This window comes from Mobula birostris, chromosome 30 (genome assembly GCF_030028105.1).
Source record: "Mobula birostris isolate sMobBir1 chromosome 30, sMobBir1.hap1, whole genome shotgun sequence".
In the NCBI taxonomy this organism is placed as follows: domain Eukaryota; kingdom Metazoa; phylum Chordata; class Chondrichthyes; order Myliobatiformes; family Myliobatidae; genus Mobula; species Mobula birostris.
In genome coordinates, this window is record NC_092399.1 from 7,450,249 (window position 1) to 7,475,390 (window position 25,142).

Sequence of the window (25,142 nt, forward strand, 5' to 3'; positions counted from 1 at the left end):
TTGGCTTTTTTAAAATTCTTTTTGTGCCTTCTGGGATATTTTCCGCTCATTGGGTTGGTAAACTGTTGCATTTGTTTAAAAACGCAGACACGAGGAAATCTGCAGATGCTGGAAATTCAAGCAACACACACAAAATATGCTGGTGAATGCAGCAGGCCAGGCACCATCTGTAGGAAGAGGTGCAGTCGACGTTTCGGGCCGGGACCCTTCGTCAGGACTAACTGAAAGAACAGATAGTAAGAGATTTGAAAGTGGGAGGGGGAAGGGGAGATCTGAAATGATAGGAGAAGCCAGGAGGGGAGGGGTGGATCTAAGAGCTGGAAAATTGATTGGCAAAAAGGATACCAGGCTGGAGAAGGGAGAGGATCATGGGACGGGAAGACTGGGGAGAAAGAGAAGGGGGAGGGGAGCCCAGAGAGTGGAGAGCAGGCAAGGAGTTATAGTGAGAGGGACAGAGAGAGAAAAAAAGGGGAAAAAATAAAAAATATATTAAAAATATATTAAATAAATAAATAAGGGATGGGGTGTGAAGGGGAGGAGGGGCATTAATGGAAGTTAAGCAAGTCAATGTTCATGCCATTAGGTTGGAGGCTACCCAGACAGAATATAAGGTGTTGTTCCTCCAACCTGAGAGTGGCTTCATCTTGACAGTAGAGGAGGGTGTGGATAGACATGTCAGAATGGGAATGGGACGTGGATTTAAAATGTGTGGCCACTGGGACACACGTGGGTTCAATGTCCATTTAAGAATCATATGGCAGGGGGAAAGAAGCTGTTCCTGAATCACTGAGTGTGTGCTGTTCTTGGACTACAGTTCAGCATTCAACACCAAAGTTCCATCCAGGCTCGACAATAAGCTCAGGGACCTCGGCTTTGACCCTGCCTTGTGCAGCTGGATCCTGGACTACTTGCCAGATCGCCAGTCGGTTGTAAGAGTGGGCTTCCTCACCTCTAACCCTCTGACTCTCAACACAGGAGCCCCTCAGGGCTGCATACTGAGTCTCCTCCTTTACTCCCTGTATACCCATGACTGTATCGCCACTCACCGCTCCAATCTGCTAATTAAATTTGCCAACGACACTACATTGATTGGCCTTGTCTCAAACAATAACAAGGTGGCCTACAGGGAAGAAGTCATATTTCTGACACAGTGGTGTCAAGAAACAACCTCTCCCTCAATGTCGCAAAAACAAAGGCGCTGGTTGTGGATTACAGGAGGAATGGAGAAGGGATCACCCCTCTTGACATCAATGGATCTGGGGTTGAGAGGGTAAACAGCTTCAAGTTCCTCGGCATCCACATCACTGAGGACCTCATGTGGTCTGTACACACCAGCTGTGTGATGAAAAAGCTGACGGTTGAGGAAGTTTGTTATGGGCCCCCAAATCCTAAGAACTTCCTATAGGGGCACAATTAAGAGCATCCTGACTGGCTGCATCACTGCCTGGTATGGGAATGATAACTCCCGTAATCGCAGGACTCTGCAGAGAGTGGTGTGGATAGCTCAACACATCTGTAATTGTGAACTTCCCATGATTCAGGACATTTACAAGGACAGGTGTGTAAAAAGGGCCCGTAGGATCATTGGGGACCCAAGCCATCCCAAACACAATCTAGTCCAGCTGCTACCATCCGAGAAGCGGTACCGCAGCATAAAAGCCAGGACCAACAGGCTCTCGGACAGCTTCTGCCAACAAACCATCAGACTGAAGAACTCATGCTGACTTGAATGTACTCTATATTACACTGAATGTTCTATTTATTATAAATTACTATGATTGCACATTTAGATGGAGATGTAACATAAAGATTTTTACTCCTCATGTATGTGAAGGATGTAAGAAATAAAGTCAATTCAATTCAATCAGGCTTCCCAATGGTAACAATGAGGACAGTGCATGTCATGGGTGATGGGGGCTCTTAACAATTGCTTTCTCAGGCACCATTCCTTGAAGATGTCTTGGATACTATGGAGGCTGATACCCAATATGGAGCTGACTAATTTTACGACTTTCTGTAGCTTCTTTTGGTCCTGTGCAGTAGCACCCCCACCCCACTTCCCCATACCAGACAGTGATGCAGCCTGACAGAATGCTGTAAGTGGTAGATCTATAGAAGTTTGAGTGTTTTGGATGACAAACCAAATTTCTTCAAACTCCTGATGAAATATAGCTGCTGTCTTGCCTTCTTTATAGCTGCATCAATATGTTACGTCTTGGCTAGGTCCTCAGACGATACTGACACCCAGGAACTTGAAATTGCTCATTCTCTCCACTTCTGATCCCTCCATGAGGATTGGTTAGTGTTCGCTTATCTTACCCTTCCTGAAGTCCACAGTCAGTTCTATAGTCTTACTGACATTCAGTGCAAGGTCGTTGCTGTGACACCACTCAACTAGCTGGTATTCCTGTACGCCCTCTCGTCTCCATCTGAGACTTTACCAACAATGGTTGTATCATCAGCAAACTTATTAATGGCATTTGAGCTCTACCTAGCCACACAGTCATGGGTATAGAGGGAGTAGAGCGGTGGGCTTAGCTCACAGCCCTGAGGTGTACCAGTGTTGATCGTCAGCAAGGAGTAGAAATGATCACCAATCCACACAGATTGTGGTCTTCTGGTTAGGAAGTCGAGGATCCAATTGCAGAGGGAGGTACAGAGCCCAGTTCAGCAACTTATCGTGGGAATGATAGTGCTAAAGGCTGAGCTAAAGTCAATGAACAGCAACCTGATTAAGGTGTTTGTATTGTCCAGGTGTTCTAAGGCTGTGTGAAGAGCATTGAGATTGCATCTTCCATAGAATCATTAGGAGGGAGAAGATGAAATACGAAAGCAAGCTACCAAACAATAATCAAGATGGACTGAAAAATCTTTTTCAAGTATATTAAAGAGAGATGAGAATGGATATAGGACTGCTGGAAGATGGGGCCAGAGAAGTAATAACGTGGGACAAGGAGATGGTACTCCGGTGGTGATGTCTGTTATTTGTCAAGTAGGGTGCCATGCACAATCCTGATTTGGTGGAGACGGACGTGACAGCACGGAGGAACATCTGGTGAAACTTCTGAAATGCCTGCTTCGCTGCTGCTGCTCCTGTGTGGTCCAGAACCTCTGGAGGGGAAGGCCCCAAGTCCTCGGCCTTGCTTGTGGCTTGGCAGCCGGGGTGGAGTCGAAGCACTCGGCAGAGGATGGTGCTTGGAGAGGCTGTGTCGGAGGGGCTGGTCGGAGGCTCGAAGTTTTCGGACGGACTCAGAATCCGCTGTGGTCGGGTGCTTCCAATGATGCTGCATCAGCAAGTTCGCGGCGCTTAGAGGCTCATGGCAGGGAGAGTTTCTTCCTTCTTCTGCCTGCGTGAGACGATGAGGCTATCGGGACTTTGAAACTTTTTTTTTACCGTGCCCATAGTCTGCTCTTTATCAAATTATGGTATTGCCTTGCACTGTTTTAACTGTATGTTATAATTATGTGGTTTGGTCAGTTTTAGTCTTGGTTTGTCCTGTGTTTTCTTGTGATATCGTTCTGGAGGAACATTGTATCATTTTTTAATGCATGCATTTCTATATGACAATAAACGAGGACTGAGTGTCCTCATAATCTAATCTAAAGGTTAACTGCAGGTTGAGTCCGTGGTGATGAAGGCAAATGCAATGTTAGCATTCATTCCAAAAGCTCTAGAATACAAGAGCAAGGATGTGATGCTGAGGCTTTATAAGGCTCTGGTGAGTCCTCACCTACAGTATTGTGAACAATTTTGGGCTCCTTATCTAAAAGATGTGCTGGCATTGGAGAGGGTTCAAGGAGGTTCACAATGATGATTCCGAGAATGAAAAGTCTATCACATGAGGAATGTTTGATGGCTCTGGGCCTGTACTCATTGGAATTTAGTAGGATGAGGGGGGATCTCATTGAAACCTTTTGAAAGTTGAAAGGCCTAGAGAGAGTAGATGTGGAAAGAATGTTTCCCGTGGTGGGGGAGGACAAGAGGGCACAGCCTTGGGATAGAGAGGCATCTATTTAAAGCAGAGATGCGAAGAAGTTCCTTTAGCTAGGAGAGTGGTGAACTTGTGGAATTTGTTACCACAGGCAGCCGTGGATGCCTGGTTGTTGGGTGCATTTAAGGCGGAGATTGATAGGTTCTTGACTGGCCACAGCATCAAAGGTTACGGGGAGAAGGCCGTGGAGTGGGGTGGGGCTGAGGAGCCATGATTGAATGGCGGAGTAGACTTGATGGGCCAAATGACTGATTTCTGCTCCTATGTCTTATGGCAAACTGCAGTGGGTCCAGGTCCTTGTTGAGGCAATGGTTCATTCTAGCCATGACCAACCTTTCAAAGTATTTCATCACCGTAGATGTGAGTGCTTACTGGGTGACAGTCATCAAGGCAGCTCACACTGCTATTCTAGGCACTGGTATAATTGTTGCCTTTTTGAAGCAGGTGGGAACTTCCGACCGTAGCAGTGAGAGATTGAAAATGTCCTTGAATACTCCCACCAGTTGGTTAGCACAGGTTTTCAGAGCCTTACCAGGTAATCCATCGGGGTCCGCTGCCTTGCGAGGGTTCATGCTCTTTAAAGACAGGGTCACCTGGTACAGCAGGGATCTTCTCCCTTTCGAAGCTGGCATAGAAGGCATTGCGCTCATCTGGTAGTGAAGCATCACTGCCATTCATGCTATTGGGTTTCATTTTGTAGGAAGTACTGGCCTGCAAACAATGACCTGCATCTGAGATTGCCTCCAATCTTGCTCGGAAACGTTTTTGCGCTCTTAAAATAGTTCTCCACGTCATACCTGGTTTTCTTGTACAGACCTGGGTCACCAGACTTAAATGCCACAAATCTAGCCCTCAGATGACCAGCCTCCTGGTTCATCCACAGCTTTTGGTTTGGGAATGTACAGCAAGTTTTTATAGACACACACTTATCTACACAGGTTTTAATTAAATCAGTAACAACTGTGGCACACTCATCCAGATTCCAAGATGAATCCCTGAACACAGTCCAGTTCACCGAATCAAAGCAGTCCTGTAAGCGCTCCTGTGCTTCCCTTGTCCATGCCTTTTTGGTCCTCACTACTGGTGTTGCAGTTTTCAGTCTCTGCCTATACTCAGGGATTAGAAGTACAGTGAGGTGATCAGATTTTCCGAAGTGACGGCGTGGAATAGCACGGTAGGTCTTCCTGATGGTGGTGTAACAGTGGTCCAGTGTGTTGCTTCCTCTGGTACTACAAGTGATTTGTTGATGGTAATTATTTAGTGATCTTTTCAAGCTGGCCTGGTTAAAATCCCCCAAAACAATGGTGAAGGTAATCAGGGTGTGCTGTTTCACACATGTTGATCCCATTGCTCAGATCATGTAGAGGCTGTTTGACATGGAATGTACGCAGCTACCAAAATAATCGCTGAAATCTCCTGTGGCAGGTAAGATGGACTGCACTTAACTGAGAGATATTCTCGGTCTGGTGAACAGAACTGGGACAACACTGATACATTTCTGCACCAAGGAGTTGATCATGAGGTATAAACCTCCATTTCTGCTTTTGAGAGACTCGACAGTCCTATCCTGATGGTCCATAGTGAACCTGTCAATCTGAATTGCTGCATCCAGTACAGAAGGGGTTAATCAGGATTCCGTAAAACTAAGGACACAAGTGGTCCTAATGGCCCTCTGATACAGCAGCCTAGCTCTGAGATCTTAAATTTTATTTACTAGAGACTGTACGTCTGCCAGCATGATAGTCAGTACTGGGAGTTGAAAACCCCATTTTCTTAAATGCACCTGTATCCCTGATCGGCAGCCACGTTTCCATTGAGGAATCTGACGAGAAGTACGGCCACAATCAGCATTGTTTCCGTTGGTTTTAAGCAGCCATAGACTGTTCAATCGCACTGTAACTGTACAAACCGTGGAAGCAGTTGTGATTGTTGGCTGTATCAGGCTGAAACAGGAATACTGAATTGCATCCATCGAGCCACTAAACTAAATTGAACTATCTGAAACACTTGAACTCTTAAAGAACAAAAACTAATTGATAAAATAACTGGGAATCCCTTCGTTTACTTGAGACACCATGATGCTTAATTGTGACAGGAGACTGTTGCTAAATATTTACTAACTAGCATCAATTGAGTGCACTTGTGTGATCGTTATACACTACACAGTACTCAGAGCAAACAGTTTTTAAGATAGTGCCGGTTGCTTGTGTGTTTGTGTTGAAAAAGTAGTGATTTTTGTCACTGATAGTTGGTGAGAAATAAGCAGTAAGACAATTCGGAACTGTTTTGCTCACTGCTGTTTCAAGCATTCAGGCCTGAAGATGCCAGAAATGACCAGGAGTGAAAATGAAACGATTTTACTACTTCAACAAGTTAGAAACTACAAAGAATTTGAAGGTATCGACAATCATCTTGATTGTTAAGATGAAATTGAAGATTTGGCGGTTGTAATCATTGAAAGGATTATATGAAGGCAGTCCGTTATTTAAGACCATAAGATATAGGAAAAGAAGCAGGCCATTCGGCCCATCGAGTCTGCTCCACCATTCAATCATGGGCTGATCCAATTCTTCCAGTCATCCCCACTCCCCTGCTTTCTCTCCATACCCTTTGATGTCCTGGCTAATCAAGAACCTATCTCTGTCTGCCTTAAATGTACCCAATGACTTGGCCTCCACAGCGGCTCATGGCAACAAATTCCACAGACTTACCAGCCTCTGAATAAAGTAATTTCTCTGCATCTCTGTTCTAAATGGACGTCCTTCAATCCTGAAGCTGTGTCCTCTTGTCCTAGACTCCCCTACCATGGGAAATAACTTTGCCATACCTAATCTGTTCAGGCCTTTTAACATTCGGAATGTTTCAATGAAATCCCAGCTCATTCTCCTGAACTTCAGGGAAGTCGGCCCAAGAGCTGCCAGACGTTCCTCATATGGTAACCCTTTCACTCCTGGAATCATTCTTGTGAATCTTCTCTGAACCCTCTCCAATGTCAGTATATCCCTTCTAAAATAAGGAGCCCAAAACTGCACACAATACTCTAAGTGTGGTCTCACGAGTGCCTTATAGAGCCTCAACATCACATCCCTTCTATTATATTCTATACCTCTAGAAATAATGCCAACATTACATTTGCCTATTCACCACTGACTCAACTTGGAGATTAACCTTTAGGGTATCCTGCACAAGGACTCCCAAGTCCCTTTGCATCTCTGCATTTTGAATTCTCTCCCCATCTAAATAATAGTCTGCTCGTTCATTTCTTCCACCAAAGTGCATGACCATACACTTTCCAACATTGTATTTTATTTGCCACTTCATTGCCCATTCCCCTAAACTATCTAAGTCTCTCTGCAGGCTCTCTGTTTCCTCAACACTACCCACTCCTCCACCTATCTTTGTATCATCGGCAAATTTAGCCACAAATCCATTAAGCCCACAGTCCAACTCATTGACATACATTGTAAAAAGCAGCAGTCCCAACACCAACCCCTGTGGAATTCCACTGGTAACCGGCAGCCAGCCAGAATAGGATCCCTTTATTCCCACTCTCTGCCGATCAGCCAATGCTCCACCCATGCTAGTAACTCCCCTGGAATTCCATGGGCTCTTACCTTGCTAAGCAGCCTCATGTGTGGCACCTTATCAAAGGCCTTCTGAAAATCCAAGTACACCACATCTACTGCATCTCCTTTGTCTACCCTGCTTGTGATTTCCTCAAAAAATTGTAGTATTGCCCTTCTGACATGCCTTTCATGACACTGCCCTTCTGACATGCCTTTTCTATCTCCTCCTGCAATTGGTCTAGGTTTCTGTACTGATTTTTAAAATTTACAGTCAATCACAAGAACACGATTAATTATTAGCTTTATAGTACTAGTATTGATAGTATTCTAATTTGCTCTGTATTCATTTAAATATGTAATTTGTTACTCAGTTAACTGTAGCTTGCCTTTTTTTTTTAAAAAAACCTTTTTAGCTACTTTCATGAAACTTTGGTAAATTGCAACCAAATTATACTGGTGCCGATATATCCCAATAAATCAGAAGGCACTGTATTTCAAAATGTAATGAATTACAAAGTTACTGGTCACATTGAGTTGCCCTTAAATGGGATCTAAAAGGATGGGATTCTAATTGGTCGCTCTGCTCTTTATTATAATTTTTGAAATTTTAAAATCATATATAGTTCAGTGCAAAAAAATGCTGGGCATAGTTCTGAAAAAAACCCTGAAATATTATAACTATAAAGTCAGCTACTCCAACACTAAATAGTTTAAAAGACAACCGCTCTTCCAATATGCAAGCAATGCAAGTTACCCAACCGACAGTGATCAGCGTTACCACTTGCTTCCAGAGTCCTACAATTCTATCTATACATTGCAATATGGATTTCAAACAAAAGACAACTTATTTATCCAGAATTAAAAAGTTAATTGTCACAGTAAATCCTTATACTGAAAGTCTGCTTCACAGATTCATCATTCTGAGAAAAATACACAACAGTTCAGTTATATCAGGATTACTCCCAGTAGTCCTGCCATTTTAGATTTAAAGTACACAATCCTGCAGGCAGCTTACTATTACTACAGCAGGGGATTGCAAACAAATCTACACAAACCACTATTGCAGCCACAGAAAAAATCCTACCAACCATCAAGCTCAGAGTCCTACACTGTACAATTAATACCATGATAGGAATTCAGCTATGCACACAGGGAGCTGAAGTCAGCTATTACTATGATACACAATCTCTTTATCTACTACTAAAATTACACTTAAGATGTAACTTACCACTAGAGTGGCACTTCTTGGGTAGCAAAAATGTGTAGGGCTTTTGCTTGTTTGTTAGATCGAACAAATAAACCTGTAAACAGAAGACATTCATTTGCCGTGAAGTATCCTTTGTATCATATTTCTAAAACCTAACCAGCTGAGAGCAGTCAAACACAAAATCAACTATATTATCATGTTTCAACAGAACTCCATAAGCAGACTGGCAATGAAGAACAGGATTATGGGTTGGAATGGTTAACCTCTTTAGATATAACTAGACTGGGCAAGCAAAGGAAAATACGCTAACAAATGGCATACCATAAAATCAATCCAATTAAAGGTTGAACTTTAACACACACAGCAAGCATTAGCTAAATATGTTTCTGTGTCCAGTAACACTTCTGCTACAAATCGACAAAGATCACAGTTGTTAATTAAAATACACAGAATCAAAGTTGTACGGTACAGAAACTGGTCTATACTGACTGAGGGTGCCATCTAAGCACATTCCATTTACCCGTGTTTGACCTACATCCCTCCTTTCCTATACATATGGCTATCCAAATGTCTTTTAAATGCTGTTAATATACCCACCTCAACCACTCTCTCTATCTGTGGCGGTATTGCACCATTAAGCTGGGTGCCAACTGCCACAAAACAAGACAGAGAAGAAGAAGAAGGTCATTCTATATACTGACCACTCTCTAGGTAACAAAAAATGTCCCTTAAGGTTCCTATTAAATCTGTCTCTTCACCTCAAACTTCTTGTTCTTGATTCCACAAACCATGGAAAAAGGCTGAGTGCATATGCTCTATCTAGGCCCCTCATGAATTTTTACACCTCTGTATGATTTGGGCGAATCATACATCCCCTTCACTTCAATGAATAAAGTTCCAACTTTCTCAACCTTTCCTCATGACTCAATCCCTGGAGTCCCAGCAACATTCTCATAAATTATTTCCACACTCTTTCCAGATTAATAGCATTTTTCCTATAGCACAGGGGTTCCCACCTTTTTAATGCTATGGACCAGTACCATTAAGCAATGGGTCAATAGACCCCAGCATGGGAATCCCTGCTATAGCAGGACGACTAAAACTGCACACAATATTCCAAATATAGCCACATTAACATGTCATAGAACAACATTCCAGCTTTATGAAGACCAGCAAACCAAAAGACTTCCCTATTAGGACATCACCTATATTGCTTTCAAGGAACCATGTACTTGTACTCATAGGTCTCTCTGTTCTACAACACTCCCTGGGGTCCTACTGTTCACTGTGAAAATCCTGTGCTCATTTGTACTCATAGGGTCTCTCTTTTCTACAACACTCCCTGGGGTCCTACCATTCACTTTGAAAATCCTGTGCTCATTTGTACTCACAGGATCTCTCTGTTCTACAACATTCCCTGGGGCCCTACCGTTCACTATGAAAACCCTGAGTTCATTTGCTTTCAAGTGCAACAACTCACATATCTGAATTAAATTCCATTTGCCATTCCTCGGTCCACCTATACAGATGTCTCTGTAAATCCTGATAACGATCATCACTGTTTATAACACCACCTATTTCTGTAAAGGCAATCGAAAAGGAGCAGAAGGATTGAAAGAGTGTTTTCTTCCTTCCAGTGATTTCTGCTATTGGTCAAAACATTGCTGCATCAACATAATCCTGTAGCAATCATTGTGACATTTCCATTTCAATTTCTTCCCAAGTATAACTCATCAACTGTATACGGTTTGCCATGTGTTTAGTTAGTGCCTTTAGTTAGCGTTCAGTTCAAACTTGGAAAAAAGAGCTATATTTCCAAGATGAGATGAGAGTTCTTGACAGCCAGAATTTTGGGATAAATTCTGCATTAGCTGAAGTTATTCCTACACGGATGAAGATGGCTCTCAATGGAGGTTAATTATCTTAGCTCAGGATATTGCTGGAGGAGTTCTTCAGGACAGGATTCTAATGAAGGCAATCTTGCTCTTCTTCAAAATGACTGTCCTTCTATCATTTGAAGAATGAAGAGGGATCTCATTGAAACCTATTGAATATTGAAAGGCCTAGATGTAGAGAGGATGTTTCCTATACTGGGGAAGTCTGTTATCAGAGGGCACAGCCTCAGAACAGATATGTGGAGGAATTTCCTTAGGTAGAGAGTGGTAAATCTGTGGATTTCATTGACAGAGATGGCCATGGAGGCCAAGTCATTGGGTATATTTAAAGCAGAAGTTGAAAGGTTCTTGATTAGTCAGGGCACCAAAGGTTATGGTGAGAAGGCAGGAGAACACGATTGAGAGGGATAAGTAAATCAGCCATGATGGAATGGCAGAGCAGACGCAATGGGGAGAATGGCCTAATTCTGCTCGTATGTCTTGTTGGTCTTAATGAAATACAAATCTTGAGGCCACTGTGCAAAATTTTTAAAAATCTCCCATCTTAAAATTTTGCTAATCCTCTCATTATCACAGCATGGATTTGGCTGGAGGTGATGCAAACACACTCTTTTCTAGACAATTTCCCTGGGCATTGTATTTTCCAACCCACTATCTTCGAACAAACAGAGTCTGAATATGTGCTGACGGACAGCCCGTGCTTCCGGCACCAACAGAGCATTGCCACAACTTATTAACTCTAAAATGTATGACTTTGGAATGTGGGGTGAAACCCAAATGCCTGGAAGAAACCCACGCGGTCACCAGGGTTACACACAAACTTCTTACAGTGGTGGGAATTGAACCCTCATTGCTGATTGCTGTAATAATATTATGTTAAACGTTTTGCAACTGTGCTGGGGTGCCTTTTGACAAAGGAATGATGAGTTGCACTTTTTCCTACCTGCTCCCCTCCCATGTTGACCAAGAGCTCAGTTCCATCAGGATTGAAGGCCACGTAAGTGGCCACAAGCACACGAAGACGGTTATTATAATCTGGGAGATGACCTGAAGGAAAAAAGGAGGAACTAGACAGACGATTCACAAAACAGTTAAGCAACTCATTCTGTAGTTCGACAGTCTTATTTAGGCCTCAATTTTCCAGTGATAGAAAACTAATGAACTATATAGAATCACTGGCTTTACTTAAGGTTCATGCACAATTCACTGGTTTTCGATTAGGGATAAATACAACCAAACCTAGAACCACACTGAATTTGCAGGCAATATTGCACCAATAGCTGCTCTCCAGCATTTACTAAAAGTGACTGGAATATTCAGATATCCATTCAAAGTAAGGTGACAGCTAAACAATCCCTTAACCAGCAGATTTACATGCTACAATTAAAATTTGATGGAAGCATCTTTACAGATGCATAGCTCGCGTATGTAATAATCCAGGAAATTAATGCTGAATTGATAGGTTGTCATCAAAAACCTTGGCAAACTTTGATAGATGTGTGGTGGAAATTATGCATTATGGTCTGATATGGAAACACGAATGCCTCTGAGCAGAAAATCCTACAAAAGGTAGTGGATTCAGCCCAGTGCTTCACGGGTAAAACCTTCCCAGCCATTCAGCACATCTGCATGAAACATTACCATAGAAAAGCAGTATCCGTTATCAAAGTTCCTTATCACCTAGGTCATGCTCTTCCTTTGCTGCTGCCATCAGGCAGAAGGTACAAGAGCCTCAGGACTCACAACACCAGGTTCAAGAACAGTTACTACCCCTCAATCATCAGGCTCTTGAACAAAAGGGGATAACTACACTCATTAAAGGACCCTTTTATCTTGTTACTTCATGATAGTTATTTATTGCTATTTATTTATGTCTGCAATTGCACAGCTTGTTTTTCATCGATCCTGTTTACAGTTACTGTTCTATAGATTTGCTAAGTATGCCACAGAAGAAACCTCATGGCTGTACGTGGCCACATGCAGTGTTGTATGTACTCTGGCAATAAATTTTACTTTGAAATTTGAGGTTGGTTGGGAACTTTTATTTTCAAGTCAGGATTCATATGTTGAATATCTCCCATTTCTCCCCTTACAGATATTATTAACAGATTCATCAATAATACCCCCCGCCCATTCACAATTACAGTCTGCATCAGGAGTGATGCTCAATCCCAGCAACTTGTTCTTAAAATGCCATATAAAAGAATATATCAACTAAATCTCTACCACTTTACTACTCTCTATTTCTTTAACTATCTTGAAACTTACTGGTTTTTGACTATGAGATGCAGGAACAACTTGAAGGCAGAAAGTCATGGATTCTGAAAGGTGTCAGTTATTGAGACAAACACTTTCTCTGCTGGCTTATTCTAGGTTTTAGGAAACTCCTTGCATCCCCAATGCAGAAAGGCACAAGACATTCTATATCGCTGTTACGAAGAAAATATAATTTCTCAATATCCTATTCTTCACCTCAAGGACAGATTAGTGTTCCCACTATCACTTGCCTTGGTTTCATTTTTGGGTTGGAATTTCCTAATAAAAATCTCTAGGACCATCAGGTACACACCAAATATTAATAGTGTCCACCACACCAGGTGAGGTTACACTTCACTTGCAAATCCGTTTGGGTCATTTACTGTATTTTGTGTTCCTGGTATGGTGTCCTCCACATTGGTGAGATCCAATGTTAATTGGGGAACTGCTTCATTGAGCACCATCGCTCCATCTATCTGCTACAAAATGTGTGATTTTCTGGTGGCCACCCATTTCAATTTGACTTCCATTTCTCAATCTGAGATGTCAGTCCATGGCATCCTCTACTACTACTCAGGTTGGAGGTTCAACACTTCATGTTCTGCCTGGTGGTCTCCAACCTGATGGCATTTCTCCCCCCTCCTCCTCACCTCTTTTTCCATTCCCTATTCTGGCTCCCCTCTTACACCTTCTCTTCTCCTCACCAGGCCATCATCTCCCTCTGGTGCCCCTCCTTCTTCCCTTTCTCCCATGGTCTACCATCCTCTATCAGATTCCTTCTTCTTCAATCTTTTACCTCTTCCATCTATCACTTCCCAGCTTCTTACTTCGGCACCCCTACCTCACTCATCCACCTACCTTCCCCCTCACTTGCTTTCACTTATCACCTGCCAACTTGAATGCCTTCCTCTCTCCCCCACCCCCTCATTGTCTTTTTCCTTCTTCCCCTCGTTCTGAAGAAGGGTCTCAGTCCAACACATCAATTGTTTATCCCCTACATAGGCATTACCTGACCTGCTCAGTTCCTCCAGATTTCCAGCATCTACAGAATCTCTTGTGCCAAAGATTATTATATATTTTTAGGTCTGTCAAATATAAATTTTGGAAATATTAAAAGTGTATGCATACCTGCTACATAATACTGAACAGCTCCATCTGGCACAGATTTGTACCTGTCACAGAATGTATGCACTCCAGGCACTGAGCTTTGCTTTACTGCTTTTCTACAAACAGAAACAAAGAAAACTTATAATCAACACCAGTTGGAGACTGAAGAACAAACAAACGTTGCAATCAGATGTAAAAATATCCATTCATCCATCCACTAGTGGAAAGAAATTACTTCTATACCAAACGATTCTTTGAGTGAATCTCTACTTAAACTCTTGATGATAACCACTGTGGTAGAACCCATGGAACCAGTGCCAGAGAGTCCAAAGTGCAATCCTGACTTCCAATGCTGTCTATGTGGAGTCTGCACTTTCTCCATGATCGCCTGAGGAACTCCTCCATCAAAGGGCTACAAGAAGGCAGCTCACTACCATCTTCTGAAGGCCAATAGGAATGAGCAATGAACACTGCCTTGCTTATGCTCCTCAGAGAATGAATACGTTAAGGTTCAAAGATACAATTTAATGTCAGAGAAATGCATACAGCATACATCCTGAAATCCTGAAATTTCTGAGTAATAAATAAGCAATTTACTTCTTGAGATACTGGGCGGATAATGCTAGCCTAATCACAGAACAATTTAAAATGACCAATTACCTACTGATGTTACGTCTTTAGACTGTGGAAGGAAACCCATGCGGTCACGCGGAGAACATACAAACTCCTTACAGGCAGTGGCGGGAATTGAACACGGGTCACCTGTATTGTAGAGCGTTGAGCTAACCACTATACTACTATGCTGCCCCTAGCACCTAATTAAAAAATAATTTAACTATATTATGTCCATCTTTGTTATCTCTTGTAGAGATTTCAAAGTCAAAATAAATTTATTATCTAAACATATGTCATCATATACGACCCTGATTCATTTTCTTGCAAGCATTTACAGGAAAATAAATACAATAGAATTTATGAAAAACTTTTCATAAACAAAGACTGACGAAGAACTAATGTGCAAAAGACGACAAATTGTGCAACTAAATAAGTAAATAATTAATACTGAGAACATGAATTTCAGAGGAAGTGAGTCTGTAGGTTGTGGAATCAGTTTAAAGTTGAGGTGAGTAAACTTATCCATACCGGTTCAGGAATCTGATGGTTGATAAATGTTCCTGAACCTGGTGGTGTGGGACCCAAGGCTCCTGTATCTCCCGCCCAATGGTAGTAACACAAAGAGAGAATAGCCTGGATGGTGGGGGTTCTTGATGATGGATGCTGCTTTCTTGTGGCAGTGCTCCTTGTAAATGTGCTCAATGGTGGAGAAGGCTTTGTCTGTGACAGACTGGGCTGTATCCAAAAGGCTTAGCCAAAAAATATATTAGGAGTGTAGTAAAATCTTAAAGCCTACTTTAGTTAAATGCTTGCTTATGCTAAACACAAAAATATTTGAACAGTGCCTGTTTTAATGATCATATAGACAGAATGAACCAGCATAACTGCTATGCACCAACAGTGATACTGTGGGAATCTGGTGTGACTTATCTAATCCAATGAATATAACTAAGGGAATTATATAATGACCAATAACCATCAACTAAAAAGGGATTATTAAAGTCAAAGGATTCTTGCATTAGTACAGAACCAGACTTTTTAAGTGATAACATATGTGTCAGATAAGAGCCCAGGAGGAATGCCTCCTCCCTAGCTTGTTATTAGTTCACTATCTGATATAATAGACAAGTGATATCTGAACAAGTTAGTCCTGGGAATTTACATACAGGAGATAATAGGGTTCCCAGAAATGTGGGGTAAATTAGCCGGGGTCCATTTTGCATCCTTTTGAAGTTGAACAGCTGAAATTGATGTAATTAGCAGCAGGCATGCCAGTTCACCATTCCCTAAAACATGGTATGTAAAGAATGGGCTTTTGTTGGAGATGTACAAGAATCAGAATAAGATTTAATATCACCAGCATATGTCGTGAAATTTGTAAACTTTATGACAGCAGTACATGATAAATAATTATAGAGGGAAAAAACTGAGTTACATTGAGTATATATAAAGATGTCTATTAAATAGTTGTTAAAATAAATAGTGCAAAATAACAGAAATAAAAAAGTAGTGAGGTTGTATTCATGGGTCCAATGTCCATTTGGAAATTGATGGCAGAGGAGAAGAGGCTGTTGCTGAATCGCCGGGTGTGAGCCTTCAAGCTTCTTTACCTTCTTCTGGACGGTAACAAGACATTAAAAAAACAACTAAGAAAAAAAGAGCTTGAAATCAAACATTTGACTGAAATCAGATAGAACTAGTAAGCTGAGGAAATCATCGCTCATAATTTCCAAACTCTTCCTTTCAACATCAAGCACATAATAAATTGTAAATGTTCCACAGTGTTGTTGATCAATTATGGACAAAATGCACCCTTCAGCAAATTATGCCACAATAGCACAATCATGCACCCTAATTATGGGCCTATCTGTGAGGATGACAATCTGCTCAAACATGATGCGCAGCTCCAGTGATGTAATGTGCTACCACTTTCATTCTACACTTACCACTGTAACAAAGATGTAAAATTGCAGCTTGTTCCCTAGAACCAAAGTATAGCAAAACAGGTTCTACAAAAAGGATTCTGCCATGAGATGAAGGAAAGGGGAGTCAGAGGCAAACCTATCTGTAAAATAAGGAGGACCTTGGCAATGGGTGGCATGGTAGTGTAGCGGTTAGCACAACACTTTTCAGCAATAGCTGTAAGATCGGGGTTCAATCCTGCCACAGTCTGTACGTTCTCCCTGTAACTGTGTGGGTTTGCTCTGGTTTCCTCCCACATTCCAAAGTACGGTTTGGGTTAGTGAGTTGTGAGCGTGCTACGTTGGCGCTGGAAGCATGGCGAAACTTACAGCTTGTCCAGCATGACCCTCGCTGGTTTGATTTCACGCAAATGACATATTCTGATGACAAATAAAGCTAACCTTTAATCTTTTTAATCTTTAAAACTGGTGATTCCTTGTGGAGAATTCAGCAATGTACATATAACCAACCCAATGTAATCGGTTGTTAAGGAGCACTTTGGATATTGTGCTGTGCAGGCATAGCTCTAACTGTTTGGATATGATTAACCTTCAAAGAAACCTGCTGACCAACACTACTCAGATTTTATATTTAATTAAAAGTGGACATTTACAAGCAGCTCCTGCACTTCCCAAAACAAGTGCCAGAATATACGCCATCTCAAAGAATGATGGTTCGATTGTTCCAAAAATAAAAACTAGCCATCCCAGCTGGTAGTACTGAGTTCCACATCAGAGAGGACCACAAAATTTACAGTTTCTAGGCACCTAAATCAAATACTGACCTGAATGTACCTGCTGTGCCATCCTACTTACCTATGATTGTGAATCATGCGAACATCATAGACCCGAACAAAGGGCCCACTTGCCCCGACAGCCAGATAGTTGTTGTTCTGAGGATTAATGGCCAGGCACTTGGCCTCCACTTGTTGTCCACAGTATTCTGTGAGGTCCACCAGTATCTGCGAGCGCTTGCTGCTCTCTCTGAGATCATATTGTCTACAACAGAAAAGACTGCATATCAATGGAGGCAAAGGTAGCTTGTCTATTATCTGATCTTCTGTGACATCATAATTTTCTATACCCTCATCCTTCCCAGGCTCTGGAATCCCTTCTAGTTCTACAACTTGCAAAGATTTTTGGTTTTTTATACTTGTACTGTTTTATTCCTCAATCTTACTGTTGGTGGGCATGAATTCATTTATTCATGCTTTAGATTCCCGCCCTAAGTACAGTGGATTCCAGATTGGGATCAGTACATTTTGGCCCAATTAAGCGGCTTTCCCAATTAGCTAAAGTTTCATGGAAATAGGTATAAAAAGACAAACTACTGTTTAAGTAATAAATTATGTATTTGAATGAAATACATTATCAACATTACTACAGTACTATAAATCTGTATTAGTTCCCAATTGCTATTGACGGAGGTATTCAGCCAGTGTATCTGTACACTGTCACGTTCTTTCGACTGACTGTAAATGAACAAAAATCAGCACAGACACCTAGTGTAGATAATGGACTGCCTTCATATAATGCTATCAATGATTACATCCTCCAAATCTTCATTTTCATTGTAACATTCATGATGATTGCTGATACTTTCTGATTCTTTGTAGGTCCTAACTTGTTGTGAAATCGTTTAATTTTCACTCCTGGCCATTTCTAGCATCTCCAAGCCTGAATGCTTGAAACTGCAGTGATCTAAACAGTTCAAAACTGTCTTAACCCTCATTTCTTGCCAACAGTTGTGGCAGGGCTTGTATATTATCACCTGTTATAAAATAAAATCAAGCCACAGAGCTTCACTTCCAGATGAGCTCAATACCTTCTATGCTTGCTTTGACCGTGAAAGCATGGAGGAACCATCACAAATTCCCACAGCCCCCCAATGATCCTATTTCAGTCTCCAAGGCCAATGTGCAAGCAGCCTTCAGGAGGGTGAACCCACGAAAAGCATCCGACACAGACAGGGTACCTGTCCGAGTACTAAAGCCCTGTGCTGATCAACTGGCTGGAGTGTTCACTGAGATGTTTAACCTTTCAGTGTGGCATTCTGAGGTACCTACCTGCTTCAATTTATACCTGTGCCCAAGAAGAACGTGGTGACCTGCCTCAATGATTATTGCCCAGCAACACTTACATCCACAGTGATGAAGTGTTTTGAGAGGTTGGTGATGAAACACATCAACTCCTGCCTGAGAAGCGACTTAGATCCTCTCCAATTTGCCTACCGGAGCAACAGGTCCACAGTATATGCCATCTCATTGGCTCTTCACTCAACCCTGGAACATCTGGACAGCAAAGATGCATACATCAGGATGCTCTTTATCGACTACAGCTCAGCATTCAATACCAACATCCCCTTAAAAGTAATCAACAAGCTCCAAGTCCTTGGCCTCAATATCTCCTTGTGCAATTGGATCCTTGTGTTCCTCACTTGCAGACCCCAGTCGGTATGGATTGGCAACAACAGCTCCTCTACGATTTCCATTAGTAAATGTGCACAAGGCTGTGTGCTTAGTCCCCTGCACAGCTCCAATGCCACACTCAGGTTTGCTGACGACACCGCTGTCACAGGCCGAATCAAAGGTGGTGATGAATCAGCATGTAAGAGAGACTGAAAATCTGGCTGAGTGGTGTCGTAACAACAACTTCTTACTCATTGTCAGCAAGAGCAAGGAGATGATTGCTGACTTCAGGAGACGGAAACCAGAAGGACCATGAGCTAATACTCATTAGAGGATCAGAGGTGGAGAGGGTCGACCAACTTTAAATTCCTCGGCGTTATTATTTTGCAGGATCTGCCCTGTGCCTGGTAAGTAAGTGCAATTATAAAGAAAGCACAACAGTGTCTCTACTTCCTTAGGAGTTTGCGGATACTTGGCATGACATCTAAAGCTTTGACAAACTTCTATAGATGTGTAGTGGGGAGTATATTGACTGGCTGCATCATAGCCTGATATAGAAACACTAATGCCTTTGAACGGAAAATCCTACAAAAAGCAGTGGATATGGCCCAGTCCATCACGGGTTAAGCCCTCCCCATAACTGACTACATCTACATGAAATGCTGTTGCAGGAAAGCAGCATCCAATATCAGGGTCCCCCACCACCCAGGACATGCTCTCCTCTCGCTGCTGCCATCAGGAAAATGGTTCAGGAGCCTCAGGACTCACCACCAAGTTCAGGAACAGTTGCTACCCCTCAACCATCAGGCTCTTGAATAAAAGGGGATAACTACACTCAACTTCACTGGCCCTGACATTGAAATGTTCCCACAACCAATGGACTCACTTTCAAGGACTCTTCACCTCAGGTTCTTGATATTTATTGCTTATTTATTATTATTTCTCTCTTTTTGTATTTGCGTGGTTAGTTGTCTTATGCATTCTGGCTGAATGCTCAAGTTGGTGTGGGCTTTCACTGTGGTCTTTCTGTTATGGTTACTATTCTGTAGATTTATTGAACATGCCCACAAGAAAATGAATCTCAGGGTTGTATATGGTGACATATATGTACTTTGATAATAAATTTACTTTGACTATTGTATCAGTGACAAAAGTCACTGCTTTTTTAACATAAGTACACACAACTAATGCTATTTAAAAATATTCGCTCTAAGCACAGTGCAGTGTCTAACAGCCACACAAGTGCACATATCTGACGTTAGCCAGAAACTGATCAACAACAGTCTCCTACGCCAATTAAAAGGCATGGTGTCCCAAATAAACAAAGCAAATCCAATTAGTTTTTGTTTTTTTAAGAGTTGCCCTAAATAAGTGGCTGTCCCAATTAACCAATTGCCTAATTAATCAGAATCCACTGTATCACCATTTCTAACCCCTTTCTTAAAATCTCCAAGTTTTCACATGACAGTTCTGTTGTCTCTGAGGTTGTGAGTTTGCTCTAATTAGGTTTAAGTCGTTAGGATGTTCTTCTTGTAGGTACCGAATGAAAGCTGCCGTTGTGCTTCAGAATGAAAGGAGCCCATGTGGCGCAGAAATGGCAGGTCTCCATTCTGATCTTGGAGCACATAATGAAGAGAAGCGTAAAGTGGTGGTTAGTAAGCCAAGGAAGAGGCAGCGTCTATTATAAAGGCAGAATGAAGCCAAAACGCATGTTCTTAAAATTCTATCAGTGAGCTGAATTGTAAAAACAATGACAAGCAGAGAAGAATGTAATGTGGACTGGTGACAAACTACAGCAGGGATTAATGTAGGATTAGTGTAAGTAGGTGGTTGATGGCTGTCATGAACTGTGGGCTGAATGGTCATTTCTGTTCTTTATCTCTTTGATTGTACATGGTACATGAGCCTAGGCTGCAAAAGATACCTGACTGTTCCATCCTCTGCTGCACTCCAGAATGTGCTGGGCCACATGGGAGCTGCTGCAATTCGCTTCACCCGATTGGTGTGCTCGCCAAACATGTGAACAGTTTCCTTTACGGTCAAGTCATGGACGTGCACTTTGGAATCAGCAGCCCCAGTGATCAGTGTGCGGTCATTCGAGTGGGGAAGGAACTGGAAAACAAGGAGTTTCATAGAGCAATCAACTCCTTACCATATCAATACAAAGAGTGCGTAGATACAGAGAGGTGTAGCTTCCATTAACAGAGGTTCACTACATTGAACAAAGATAGGTACCCTGGTCAAAACACAATGAAATCTGACGGACTGGTTGACAGACTTGCACAAAATGGCCACTATCACCAGCTACTTACTGCCAATATTTATCACCATCAAGACAGAATATTAATCACTTAGTATCACAGTAATACCCATTTCTGTGGTAAACATTTCTGTCATTCATTCTCCTTCTAATTATAAAAGGACATATTTTAAATGGGATTTGTGGTGGTCATAATCTGGACCATTCTCTTAACCCAATTCAATTTGCACTAACATTCTTCTCTCAATTAATGTTACCTGACATAACTATCTAATTGTTTATTTCATGGTTCCAATGCCTGATTTCCTTATATTGCCATAATGTGTCTACAAAATAGCTACAGTATGTCAAAGCCCTTGGGACTATTTCATAGGTCTGTGCAGAGTTTATACTTGCATTTTATACTAACATGTACAAAATACTGAGGACATTTGTTGATTCTGTAGAGTTTCATTCCATTTCTGTATGTCTAATCCATGCTTCTTCTTCCCAGGCTGTTTCATTAACACACAAGGGGGGAGGGGGGAATGGATACAATGTCTATCTTCTATATTCTTAACATAAATCTGTAGGTACTGGGAGGTACAATCAAAATCCAGGCTGAAGGAGAAGGTAGTGAAGTAGCTTATAGAAAGAAATCCACATTTACTCTATTTGCCACAGAATGGATGGAGAGTGGCTAGAGAAGTCCTTAATTCAGGAACAATAGGTTGGAATCTTGGAATTGGCTCCAGACAACACACTTTGAAGAAAGATCACAACACACACAAAATGCTGGAGGAACTCAGCAGGTCAGGCAGCGTCTATGGAGAGGAATAAACAGTCAATGTTTCGGGCCGGGACCCTTCACCAGGACTGCTTCTGTACCATTCCTGATTCCTGTACCAGTCCTGATGAATAAAAATTTGATGCTTCCAATGTCAGAATATCAAATTTTTATTTCTCTCCATAGATGGTGCTTGACCTGCTGAGTTCCTTCAGTATTTTTGGTGTGTTACCCTGTAGTTCCAGCACCTGTTGAAGAAAGAGAGCTTCTTTTCTTGAGAAAGTAATGTTTCCTATATTAGCTGCAACCTCCTCCCTATATTAGCTGGCAGTAAAAACTGAAATCACAGAATCATACAGCTCAAAAGGAGGGTGTTTGAACTCTCTCATTTGAGCAAGCAAGAGCACTAAATCACTACATTCTACTTAAAACACTGGTAAATCAAATTTTGTACAGAATAGGAAATTAATCCTTTCACTCGTTACAGTCCACCACATGGTGAAATTTCTCCAAAATTACACTTGCGGAAGCACTTCTATGGTGAACTTGATCATTTCTGGATAAAATCAGAGCTAAATAAATATAGGTTATCATGGTGTTGCCACTGGAATTGAGGGGGCCCAGTCAGAATAGAAACAGGTGAGGCACATTTACCAGGTCAAATATAAATCTTAAATAAATGGGCATTATCATTCTTCAGGGACACCCACCACCCAGGACATGCTCTCTTCTCTCTACTGCCATTGGGAAGAAGGTACAAGAGCCTCAGAACCCACACCGCCAGGTTCAGGAACAGTTACTACCCGTCAACCATCAGGCTCTTGAATAAAAGGGGATTACTTCACTTGTCGTATCACTGAAATGTTTCCACAACAAAATGGACTCACTTTCAAGGACTCTTCGCCTCATGTTCTCCATATTTAATGCTTATTTATTTTTATTATTTATTTCTTTTTGTATTTGCACAGTTTGTTCTCTTCTGCCCTCTGGTTGAACTCCCAGGTTGGGCGGTCTCTCATTGATTCTGTTATGATTATTATTCTATAGATCTATTGAGTATGCCCACAAGAAAATTAATCTCAGGGTAGTATCTGGTGACATTTATGTACTTTGAAAATAAATTTACCTTGAACCTTAAACTAAAGTCAGGATGCCTGAATTTGATCTCTGGGATGTTTCTAAAGTAGAGATTCAGTAGCTGCACACTTGTACAACCAAATCTAAATACAAATTCAAAACTGAATTCATTAAATAAGAGACAAGAGAATACCTTCACTGTGAATATGTTAGCAGTGTGCCCTGTATGCATAGTCAGCAGTTTCTTGGAGCTGAAAGGATCCCAGAGAATAGTGTGCTGATCATCTGATCCTGAGGCCAGCAAACTGTAATTGAAGACCACAAAAGTGTGTAAGCAGCTGACTTGGCAACACAAGAGGCCCAGTGGAGAACAGGGGGGAGCCGGGAGAAACAAACTGTTCTCAAGGGAAGTAGTCGATGACTGTAGAAAAGGGAGAGGGTAGATGAGAATTGCCATGATTAGATAGCGGGGAACACACTGATATCAGGATGTTTGGGAGGTGCATTGCAATAAAGTTGTGCTGCAAAGGAAGTCTAAAAATAGACAGGATGTGTCACGAGTAGAGACCGGGGATGGTTGGGGGGGGTGCGTGAGACTACAATATACTTAGTGGAGATGTTGGGAGGAGGGCAGGTTGGTAGCAATAACTTGGCTGAGGTGATAAATGTGGGCTGGTGCTGGGGCAGGGAAGTTAAAAGAAATGGTTAGCATCACTTACTCGCCCTTTTCATTCCACTCCAGACAGTTCACACAACCAGAGTGACCCTGTGGGAAAAAGTGAAAGAACAGAACAAGATTCAGATGTTAAACAAATGCCCATAATGTAGATACCTCAAAACACCAGTCACAACATTTACAAACAATGCTGGGATGCTCTCTTTGAGCACTAAAATAGAAAGGTCATTTAATATAGGTGCATAAATTATATGCAGCTAGATGGGAATGTTTCAGGAACCAAATCATTTCAGAGACCAAAAGTTTAGGAGGAAATGGAAAATGAAAAGAAATAATAAACTTTATTCTGAAGCATCAAATTATTATGATCTAAAAGGTGCTGATGAATTGAAAATGGAAAAAGATTTATAGGTTCAGTAATAACTTATAAAAGTGAACTGGATAAATGCTTGAAAAGCTTACAATGCTCAAAGGAAACCAGAATCAAAAATCTCATTTAATATCACTGGCATATGTTGTGAAATTTGTTGTTTTGCAACAGTAATAGATTGCACTACATAATTCTAGAAAAGCTAAAATTATAATAAATATATGTATTATATTATGTAAAAATTAATTAAGTAGTGTAAAAAGTGGGAAAAATACTGAGGTGGTGTTCATGGGTTCATTGTCCATTCAGAAACCTGATGGCAGAGGGGAAGAAGCTGTTCCTGTAACACTGAGTGCATGTCTTCAGGCTCCAGTACCTCCTCCTTGATGGCAATGAGAAGAGGACGTCCTGGGTGATGAACGCCACTTTTTTGAGGCGTCTCCTTTTGAAGGTGTCCTGGATGCTGGGGAGGCTAGTGCCCATGATGGAGCTGGCTGAGTTTACAACTTCCTGCAGCATTTTGCAGCTCTGTGCTTTGGCCTCTCCATAGCAGACAGTGATTCAACCTGTTAGAATGCTATTCATGGTACATCTGTAGAAATTTGCGAGAGTCTTTGGTGACGTACCAATTCTCCTCAAACTCTTAATGAAATATATCCACTGCCATGCCTCAATGGCAGGAAAGTGATAAATGTCTGACTCCTTCAGATAGCTGTCATGAGCAACATGGTCCAAGACCAAACCATTTATAATACAGGGGCGTTTGGAGGGGCACATACAGGGCAGTAATTATGGATAAGACTGTTTCAGTTGTCTCACCTCAAGCTCACATTCCAGGCCCAATCGTTTGATGAACGGATCAATGACATGGTATCGACGCTCAAACTGCAGAGTGTTCCGCTCCTTGAGATAGAAAAAAGCGTGAATGAGTGAGATGTGGTGGGGAGAGGGGGTCAGACTGCAAAGTATCACCACCTTCCCCACAC

The 25,142-nt window shown here is 41.7% G+C and overlaps 1 protein-coding gene across 1 annotated transcript in view; it reads right to left on the reverse strand.

Moving 5' to 3' along the window:
• Positions 1-25,142, reverse strand: part of wdtc1 (WD and tetratricopeptide repeats 1) — a 70,310-nt gene that overhangs the window by 33,220 nt on the left and 11,948 nt on the right. The window contains exons 3-10 of the mRNA XM_072247340.1: positions 24,976-25,059; positions 23,830-23,876; positions 23,304-23,415; positions 20,932-21,119; positions 17,416-17,598; positions 14,045-14,139; positions 11,604-11,707; positions 8,787-8,859 (exon numbers count right to left, since the gene is read on the reverse strand). Of these exons, the coding sequence (XP_072103441.1) occupies positions 8,787-8,859; positions 11,604-11,707; positions 14,045-14,139; positions 17,416-17,598; positions 20,932-21,119; positions 23,304-23,415; positions 23,830-23,876; positions 24,976-25,059 (886 nt within the window). The remainder of the gene's footprint in view (positions 1-8,786; positions 8,860-11,603; positions 11,708-14,044; positions 14,140-17,415; positions 17,599-20,931; positions 21,120-23,303; positions 23,416-23,829; positions 23,877-24,975; positions 25,060-25,142) is intronic.